Genomic DNA, 10,674 nt, shown 5'->3' with positions numbered 1-10,674 from the left:
ATAAATTTCATTTCTAGGTGTGGCGACAGTAAAAAAAAAAGTCTACACTAGTGAAACAATTGCTGCAATGAATTAATCCTGACAGAATGAATCCCCGAATTTGTTGGCATTCTCAATGGTCTCAAGAAACCATAGCATTTTGCACTTTATAAAGTATCTAAAACTTACCAGCTGCAGCGCATGGATTTTTATTTTCAGTGCAAGTAGATTTTGCATATTTACAAGATTCTCACAGCACCAAAAGCTACTGACGATCCTCTTGGATTTTTTACAAGGCGTTTCCCACACACGTGGCTCTCATATCAGTCACTGGTGCTTCTTTTAATCCATTCAAGATGAATTTAAAGACCTTTACGACAAGAAAGGGCTAAACCTCTTTCATCGTCAACTTCAATATCATGGCAGTAAATTTGGACAAATGTTATATTCGAGAATGTTTCATTAATCATGCCACCTACCTATGAGATTCCTACTCCGTGCCAACAGCAACACGAGACTCACGCAAAGTCCTATGAAGCAAGCAGCAATTGTTGCCGATCTCGCCATTACACTATACATGTATTATATAAGCGTAGAATGACTGAGAAACAGGAAAAGGGCTTATGAACAATTAATGCTCAGTAACCGACATCTAAAAAATATATGTTATAGTAATCAGGGCCATATTAACGGCACAGCTTTATTTTTACGTTAAAAAACATATATACATATACTCATAATTTGGTGTCACCATACACTAAGGGAAACAGGGGATTAATCCTGAGGCCTTTAGAAGGATCCAGCAGTAGGGTCCAAACTGAGACCCACAGGTAGCAGTTGGATAGCCCTGGGGTATCAGACTGAGAGTCCAGGGCATTCAAATGATACCCTAAGAAGTAACAGCATATCCAGGGTTTCAGGTCGGTAAACAGCACAATGATTAGTAGAGTAAAATGTCATGTTCGGTTCTTATGTACCGGTAGAGCTCTACATTAAGTGCATTTAATCAGTTTATAATATTTACTATATTGCTGCAGCCTACAGGGGATAAATTCCCGTGTGCGATGGACACAAGTGCTGCTTGACACGCTGCTTTTTTAATTGCATTCGGATCTTACTGCATATAAATTATGTTACATTTGTTTGTTGTTTTTTTTTTTAATAGATAATATTGCAATATTTCACTTCTATGGAAATCACTGTACTAATCATGTATTCCTGCACCGAAATGTGTGTCACTCCTAATGCAATGCGTAAAGTTATACAGCAAACCAGGTCTTAAACAAATGTTTTATTTAATCTCTGGTATTGAAAAAAACCCGCATATAATCATATTAATGCATATCCAGACTGATAAATGCACTACACATTGACAAAGTTAAAAGAACTCTTCTAAGCACGATCATGCCATTTTCTTTGCCAATATCTGGAGACATTTGCTTCTTTCGTGTTATTTTGTGCATAGGGCACTGAAGACCCATTTGTTTGAGTGCAATGACACCGCAAATATGGCGTTATTATTTTGCAACCTACCCAGCACTCATGTATGTTTAGACCATTACTATCGTCTTCATAAGTTGCAAATTAATTCGTATGAGTCCAATAAGAAGCACACTGTAAGAGCTTGAAAATTCCCCGAAGCCATTTTCTGTGTCCACTTCATGCAAAATTCCCCAATAACGTTCTGTTCCAGAAGGAACAATCAGCTGCCTTCTCTGTAACATTTACCTCTTGTATGCTTCTGTAAGAATCGCTGCATCCCATTTCAGACGACCAGGCACAAATTGACGTCCATGATAAATACTCTTTGTGACAGGCGAATGTCTCTGTGATCTTCGTCATCTTAAAACCCTATGTGCGACACTTGTGCGACTAAAGCAAAGCCAGTCAAATTTTAGTGTCAAAAATTCAGAACGTTTAACTCATTCTTTATCACTTAGTGTTTTTTTTAACTCATCTTGGTCTTTATTGTATATATTTTATTTTATCCCCTTATCTTTTATCAAACTTTTAGAAGTTTGCGTTTTATTTATTTTTGGTCTTAGTGTATATCCCATATTTAATATAAATGATTTAATTACATTTAATGTACAACTTCAACTTGTGGCAGGTATGCGTTAATAAACCTATTATTATGACTTATTATTATTACACGGCGCTGGATGTTGTCACAAAAGCCATAGCCCTTGATATTTCTTCAGTAGACATTCAAATATTTCAAGCTATCCCCGGCAAACACATAACGTATTATAACGTTACTATAACGTGGCCATAACATTTTGTTTTTTTGGTAAAATTGACGTTATGGTAACGTTATAATGACGTTTGTTTTTGATGGGTCTCAAGTACTTGTGAACACGCATCTCCATGAGTTAATTAAGATCACATTTCATTTTAATTCTGTAATAATAAACATTTCTGTAACCATACAATGTACCCAGTATTTTATATTCTGTTTTATCCAAATACAAATTCCCATGTCTACAAGCGAAATACAAATACCCGTGTCTCCCAATTTTATTACCACTATCAAAGCCCCGGTTTGTAAACTTCATTATCAAGATTCTTCATAAAGCTATTGCACTGGCGTTGTTTAGTTTATGAAAACAAGCTCATGTTATATCCATAATACTTCTCCTCAACCCAGTACTTTGCCATAACTTGCTTCAAAAGCTCCCTGTCTACCCCCTGATAGAACTGCCTAGCTTCATCGTCAGACGACGTTTGATTTGCACGATGTGAAGGCGGGAGTTGGATCATGTCGTCTGCGCCCAGGAGAATGAGAGTGTTTTTGAGGTCCTCTGCCATTGTCTCGAAATACACAACGAGATCATACTGCATTTTGCAAGGAGTACAAAACGTATTGAATTCATTCCAATGAATATTTTGTCGTTGGATGATAAAATGCAGAAAATCTTCAAATGTAACTGTGCGTGTTTTATTGCCGTCCCCCGTGCGTCTTCTTTTTATGTTAAATTCCTCCAATGCACCATTTAACAGCCCGTGTGGTGGTACCACCTGTTCTTTGTACGCCGACACAAGACGTACCAGAGGGTGACGGACTGTCATTATTTTTAGGTAACTGTTCACACGACCATGGATACCAAAATCAGTGTACGTCTTCAGCTTACGTACGTATGGTTCGAAATACGGGCGAGGCATTTGGTTGTATTCTACAGAAGTGTTCATCTGTCCATTCAGTTTGAAATATATCTTAAGCCAGGATCTGCTGGCTGTCTTTGAGATTGGACACAGAATTATCCGGTAGATGTCGTCGACGTAGTTTCTGTCAGGAATTTGTTGTTTGGATACACTTATGGGCGTATCTTCTTCAATGGGTTCATTCAGATCCTTGCACATCTGAAACATCATTTGCCTTCTTCGGTTAATAGTGTTCACCCATGCCCTAGGAACTCTATCCCAGTGAAATTTCTGAAGGAGAAGATAAATATAACTGTTAAAAAATCGTTTTGCTTGACCGTCTCTTAAGAGACAAAATAGGTTTTTTATCTTGATGACAAAGAAGGGCATTGCGTAAGAGGTCCAGCCACTGCCAATGGGGATACCACGGATACCCTAATAGAAAGAATAGCGAACGTAAGTGATTAGGCCAATATCAAGACATATTTCATATTTCAGAAACACCATTTCTTCCCCAGCGATTTTGTGAAATATTGTAAGACAAAATCTACCCAGTATATAGTAAAATATATGAAAAAATGGAGATAATCCTGTTCGTTTTCGAAGATTTGCGTCCCAAAAAAAAAGTGACGTAGTTTGTAAAAAAAGTCGAAAAGTGGGTACCTTTCGTCGTTAAAGTCCAAGCGACACAGAGTGTGCTTTACTAAACGCAACGTTTTGTTAGTTTATTTGTAACGCTTCGATGAAAATAACAGCAAAGATTTCACTAAAGAATGAATTACATATATTATTGCATGATATATTTTGATCATTAGTCACTTTCTCAAAACAGTACATGTACTCAAGCTAATATGAGAGATCCTCCTTAAATTTGTCAATTTAAGTATCAATTTACCATGGCTAAAACTAGTACATGATATACGCCATCATGAGGACTATCTCATGACATTTTTAGCAGAACTGACAGGGTTCACTATTTCATTCTATGGGCACATTCCCATAATTTTTAGATCGATCTATCCCCGTGGGGAGTATCTCTAGATTACTGTCAGATAGTCAGGCTTAAATGTCCGTCCCGCCTACTACAAGCTGTAAGGGGGTAATTAACCTTCGTGCCCGCTCGGCTGACAGCTATTTAGCGTGAACCCCCAGGGAGTTAGGTCGATCTAGTTGTATCGATCTAATCTCTGGGAATGGGGTCTATGTCTCGTCGTGCGTTTATCCCAAGTACTGTATATAAGAACCTTATCCAGCCTCTCTCATACATAAAACAGCATGTAAGTGTGTGTCCAAAATTGAAAATTAATTTAAATGTTACCTGCTGAATAACTCTGGACAGATAATAAGTGCTCTCTTTAACTTCCCTGCTGGGATTCAAATGTGGGGTGATAGAATCTGGAAAATACAATATGGCGGAACTGCCAGCACAAACCACTTGTTACGTAAATATGTATAATCCGAGAAAATGCAAATCTTAAAACTTGACAATATTTTGCGTGGTTTGGAGGAGACTGTGACCAGAAATAAATAAACAAATAAATAAATAAATAAATAAATAAATAATAATAATAATGATTTTAGACTGTTAAATGGTGCATTGGAGAAATTTAACATAAAAAGAAGACACACGAGGGACGGCAATAAAACACGTACAGTTACATTTGACGATTTTCTGCATTTTATCCTCCAACGTCCAATAATGAGTCTAAAATCCAGTTTTGTTCAGTAGACTTTACAATAAGACGCGAAAAATAATAATAAAAAGGCCAGTAAAAATAGATCAAAAGAGGAAAATTCATTTTTAAAAAAAGTTAAGTAATGTAGAAAGCGAAATTTTACATGATCAGCAACCTACAAAGGCATTAATAAAACTATTCATATTTTTCCCCTTTATATTTTGTCCCCTTTTAAAAGTGACTGGAAAGTCTATACTACATGTACGAACTAAAAGTGAGAATAAATTCCTTCCCTAGGTGGGGCGATTCAAAAGGTCTACACTAGTGAGCAAAGTGCTGCAACGAATTAATCCTGACAGAATAAATTCCCGAATTTTTGGTATTCCCAAAGGTCTCAAGAAACCATAGCAATTTACACAATATAACGCATTAAAAAGAGATAACAGCCGCAGCGTATGCATTTTTAATTTCATTTCAAGTAGATTTTGCATATTTACAACATTCTCACAGCACCAGAAGCCATCAATGATCATCTTGGATTTTGTACAAGGCGTTTTCCACACCCGTGGCTGTCATATCTGTCACTGGTGCTTCTTTTAAGCCATTCAAGATGAATTTAAAGCCCTTTACGACAAGGAAGGGCTAAACCTCTTTATTCGTCAATTTGAATATCATGGCAGTAAATTTGGACAAATGTTATATTCGAAAACGTTTCATTAATCATGCCACCTACCTATGAGATTCCTACTTCGTGCCAACAGCAAAACGACACTCATGCAAAGTCCAATTAAGCAAGCAGCGATTGTTGTTGATCGCGCCATGACGCTGGGTAGAATGCTATCTGGGTAGAATGACTGTACAACAAGAAAAGGGCTTATTACCAATTAATGCCTAATATTGAACACTACATTGCTGCAGCCTGTATATAGGGGATTATTGCCGTATGCGATGGACGCACATGTTACTATATGTGTTGTTTTTTTAATTACATTCAGGTGCTTACTGCGTATAAATTCTGTAACATTTTTTTAAATATAATATTGCAATTTTTACTTCTATGGTATGGAAATCACTGTGGTAATCGTGTACTCCTGCACCAAAATAAGGGTCACCCTGAATGCCATTCTTAAGGTTAAACAGAAAATGTCACATATGTCAATTATATATATATATATATATATATATATATATATATATATATATATATATATATATATATATATATATATAATTTTATTATATTTTTCATGTAAAGTAAGAATAATATCTTATAGACTATTCTTTGAGGCTGCATGTGGATAACCAATGAAGACCGTTGAGAACTGGTGTAAATGTAAGAATCACGTAATGTGGTGGGCCTTCTGGGTTTAGAAGGAGACGAGCTGCTGAATTCTGAATATATTGATTTTTTTTCTTTTGATAGTTAGGTATTCCGAACAAGTTGCTGTTGCAGTAATCAAAAATTCCACATGATAACGATTTACAGCCTCGCAAGGATTATTTTCCCTTGGCGTTCTTTATCTAAGCATTTTTGAGTGTTTTGTGGTATGTGCTGCAATTATTACGATGTTTTAGAGGTCTTGAAGGACCTTATGAAAACTAGGAAGTAGTTTGTAACTAACAGCTTAATCGTAACTATCTACGACTGCTGTGCAAAGATGTATTTTTTTAATATTGTGAAGAATTTTTAGATCTTTATGTGTCCATCTGACATGAAATTCCACACATATGATCACATTAATACACCTTTTACGCAGGGGTAGCCAATAATCAGTGACAAATGCCAAGACAAAGGTGACATTCTGACAGCCTTTTATCATTTGTTACACACTTTGACACTGAAAACTACCGACACCGTACCAAAACGTACAGGAACACGCTGTAGGTGAAGAAAAAACTTGAAGATTAAGGACGAGGCCATGTATGAAGCTTAGAGAGAACGCGAAACTTATGAAGAAACAGACGATCTCGCGGTCGTCATGGCATGCTCAAAAAGGTCCTTTAACTGGTGAAATAACACAGCGGGACGACACGTCATCAATTTTATGGGCAGCGTTCCTTGGGACAGAAATTATAAAGAAAAATGATGCTCCTAAGGAATAGCACTCTCAATTTCGCAAAAATTGTCAGGAATTCCTTTGCGATTATCTAAGAGAAAGAGAGAGGGGGCGACAGAGAGAGTGAGGACAGTCAGCAATTCACGTTTCTTTTTCTGTAAAATAAATGCAAGCAATGTCCAATCTCACATATATGTACATGAAAAAAAAGGATATCATAGAAATAATAAAAGGTATTTCTCATTTACTTTTGAAAAAAAATGTGACAAGGGTGCATTTCGACAAATGCAAATACTATGCGAGACCCTTTACCGTAACGAACTTTTCGTAGTTTGTGTTTTATTTTGGAAGTCATCTTGGTGTTTATTGTATATATTTTATTTTATCCCTTAGCTTTTATCAAAATTTCAGAAGTTCTTGTTTTATTTATTTTTGGTCTTAGTATATATATATATCCCTTATTTAAAGTAAATGTTTTAATTACATTTATTGTATAACTTCACCTTGTGGTTGTTATGTGTTAATAAACTTACTATTATTACTTATTATTATTACGCGGGGCTGGATGTTGTCACAAAAAACCGTAGCCCTTGAACTTTGTTCAGTATGCATTCAAATATTTCAAGCTATCCCTCCCCAAACACATAACGTTTTATAACGTTACTATAACATGGTCATAACACTTTTTTTTTTCTTTTTGAAAATTAACGTTATTGTAACGTTGTAATAACGTAATGTGTTTTTTGGGTCTCAGGTACTTGTGACCACGCATCTCCATAAGTTAAGATCACATTTCATTTTAATTCTGTAATAATAAACATTTCTGTACCCATACAATGTACCCAGTATTTTATATTCTGTTTTATCCAATTACAAATACCCATGTCTACAAGCGTAATACAAATACCTGTGTCTTCCAATGTTATTACCACTATCAGAGCCCCGGTTTGTAAACTTCATTATCAAGATTCTTCATAAAGCTATTACACTGGCGTTGTTTAGTTTATGAAAACAAGCTCATGTTATATCCAAAATACTTTTCTTCTACCCAATACTTTGCCATGACTTGCTTCAAAAGGTCCCTGTCTACCCCCTGATAGAACTGCCGTGCTTCATCGTCAGACGACGTTTGATTTGCACGATGTGAAGGCGGGAGTTGGATCATGTCGTCTGCGCCCAGGAGAATGAGAGTGTTTTTGAGGTCCTCTGCCATTGTCTCGAAATACGCAACGAGGTCATACTGTATTTTGCAAGGAGCACAAAACGTATTGAATTCATTCCAATGGATATTTGGACGTTGGAGGATAAAATGCAGAAAATCGTCAAATGTAACTGTACGTGTTTTATTGCCGTCCCTCGTGTGTCTTCCTTTTATGTTAAATTTCTCCAATGCACCATTTAACAGCCCATGGGGTGGTACCACCTGTTCTTTGTATGCTGACACAAGACGTACCAGAGGGTGACGGACTGTCATTATTTTGAGGTAACTGTTCACACGACCATGGATACCAAAATCAGTGTACGTCTTCAGCTTACGTACGTATGGTTCGAAATACGGGCGAGGCATTTGGTTGTATTCTACAGAAGTGTTCATCTGTCCATTCAGTTTGAAATATATCTTAAGCCAGGATCTGCTGGCTGTCTTTGAGATTGGACACAGAATTATCCGGTAGATGTCGTCGACGTAGTTTCTGTCAGGAATTTGTTGTTTGGATACACTTATGGGCGTATCTTCTTCAATGGGTTCATTCAGATCCTTGCACATCTGAAACATCATTTGCCTTCTTCGGTTTATAGTGTTCACCCATGCCCGAGGAACTCTATCCCAGTGAAATTTCTGAAGGAGAAGATAAATATAACTATGTAAAGTTGTTTTGCTTAACCGTCTCTTAAGAGACTAAATAGGTTTTTTATCTTGACTGCCAATGGGGATAACACGGATACCCTAATAGAAAGAATAGCGAAAGTAAGAGATTAGGCCAATATAAAGTGCATATTTCATATTTCAGAAACACCATTTCTTCCCCAGCGATTTTGTGAAATATTGTAAGACAAAATCTACCCAGCATAAAGTGAAATATTTGAAAAAAAATGGAGATAATCATGTTCGTTTTCGAAGAGTTGCGTCCCAAAAAACGTGACGTAGTTTCTTAACAAGTCGCAAGTGGGTACCTTTCGTCGTAAAAGTCCAAGCGTCACAGAGTGTGCTTTACTAAACGCAACGCTTTGTTAGCATATTTGTAACGCTTCGATCAAAATAACAGCAAAGATTTCACTAAAGAATGAATTACATATATTATTGCATGATATATTTTGATCATCAGTCACTGTCGTTAAAAAAGTACATGTACTCAAGCTAATATGAGAGAGCCCCCTTATTTAGAAAGTCAATTTTAGTATCGATTTACCATGGCCAAAACTAGTACATGATATACGCCATCATGAAGACTATCGCATGACATTTTCAGCAGAACTGACAGAACTATTTCATTCTATGTCTTGTCGTGCGTTTATCCCAAGTATATAAGAACCTACTCCAGTTTCTCTCATATAACACAGTATCTGAGTGTGTGTCAAAAATCGAAAATTAATTAAAATGTTACCTGCTGAATAATTCTGGACAAATAACTAGTGCTCTCTTTAACTTCCCTGCTGGGATTCAAATGTGGAGTGATAGAATCTGGAAAACACAATATAGCGGAATAACCAGCATAAACCACTTGTTACGTATATATGTATAATCCGAGAAAGTGCAAATCTTAAAACTTAACGATATTTTGCTGGTTTAGAAGAGAGTATTATCACAAACAAATAATTAGAATAAATAAATAATTATTATTATTATAATATTTCTTTTGAGTCTAAAATACAGATTTTTCAGTAGGCTTTTCAATAAAAAGAAAAAAATAAAATAAAAAGGCCCGAAAAATAGATTAAAATAGGGAAATTAATTAAAACAAATAATTTAGAAATTGAAACCTTATTTGATCACCAACTTAAAACAGGGATTAATAAAAGCTCTATTCATAATTTTTAATAGTTTTGCCTCCCTTTGGCTGGAGAGACTATACTACGCAGTAAAAGTGGCAATAAATTCCATTCTTAGGTGTAGCAACAGTGAAAGGTCTATACTAGTGAGCCAAGTGCTCCAACGAATTAATCCTGACAGAATAATTTCCCAAATTTTTTGGCATTCTCAAAGGACCCAAGAAACCATAGTATTTTGCACAATATTACGGATCGAAAGCAGATAACAGCCGCAGCGAATGGATTTTCGTGTTCTTTGCAAGTAGATTTTACATATTTACAACATTCTATGGCATCTCACAGCACCAAAAGCCACCACTGATCCTATTTGATTTTGTACAAGAGTTATGTTGCTTTCATATCGGCCATAGGTGCTTCTTTTAAGCCATTTAAGGTGATTTTAGAGCCATTAGTGACAAGGGTGAGATGAACCTCTTTCATCGTCAATTTGAATATCATGGCAGTAAATATGGACAAATGTTATATTCAAAATGTTCCGTTTATCATGCCACCTACCTATAAGATTCCTACTCCGTGCCAACAGCAACACGAGACTCACGCAAAGTCCAATGAAGCAAGCAGCGATTGTGGCCGATCGCGCCATGACACTATATTGTATAACTGTAGAATGACTGAGCAACAAGAGAAGGGCTTATTACCAATTAATGCCCAGTAACCGACGTATAAAAAATGTATATTTATATATTATAGTAATCAGGGCTATATTAACGGCACAGCTTTATTTTTACGTTAAAAAACATATATACATATACTCATAATTTGGTGTCACCATA

At 36.1% G+C, this 10,674-nt stretch overlaps 1 protein-coding gene and 1 long non-coding RNA gene across 2 annotated transcripts in view; both read right to left on the bottom strand.

The window, feature by feature from the left end:
* Positions 1-2,577: 2,577 nt before the first annotated feature.
* On the bottom strand, positions 2,578-5,329 carry LOC147759359 (carbohydrate sulfotransferase 9-like). The gene is made up of 3 exons (XM_086997404.1): positions 5,305-5,329; positions 4,439-4,515; positions 2,578-3,411 (listed from the first exon to the last, which is right to left on the bottom strand). Exons 1-3 carry the CDS (start codon positions 5,327-5,329, stop codon positions 2,578-2,580), a joined length of 936 nt encoding a protein of 311 aa, XP_086853530.1.
* A 2,067-nt stretch (positions 5,330-7,396) lies between these two features.
* Positions 7,397-10,674, bottom strand: part of LOC147759358 (uncharacterized) — a 10,151-nt gene continuing 6,873 nt past the window's right edge. The window contains exons 2-3 of the long non-coding RNA XR_015331387.1: positions 9,457-9,533; positions 7,397-8,690 (exon numbers count right to left, since the gene is read on the bottom strand). This is a non-coding gene — a long non-coding RNA (uncharacterized LOC147759358). The remainder of the gene's footprint in view (positions 8,691-9,456; positions 9,534-10,674) is intronic.

Source organism: Lingula anatina, chromosome 10 (assembly GCF_051362555.1).
Source record: "Lingula anatina isolate TDL-2025a chromosome 10, LinAna3.0, whole genome shotgun sequence".
Classification (NCBI taxonomy): Eukaryota; Metazoa; Brachiopoda; class Lingulata; order Lingulida; family Lingulidae; genus Lingula; species Lingula anatina.
Note: the sequence above shows the minus strand (reverse complement) of the source record. Positions and strands in the feature narration are given on the sequence as shown.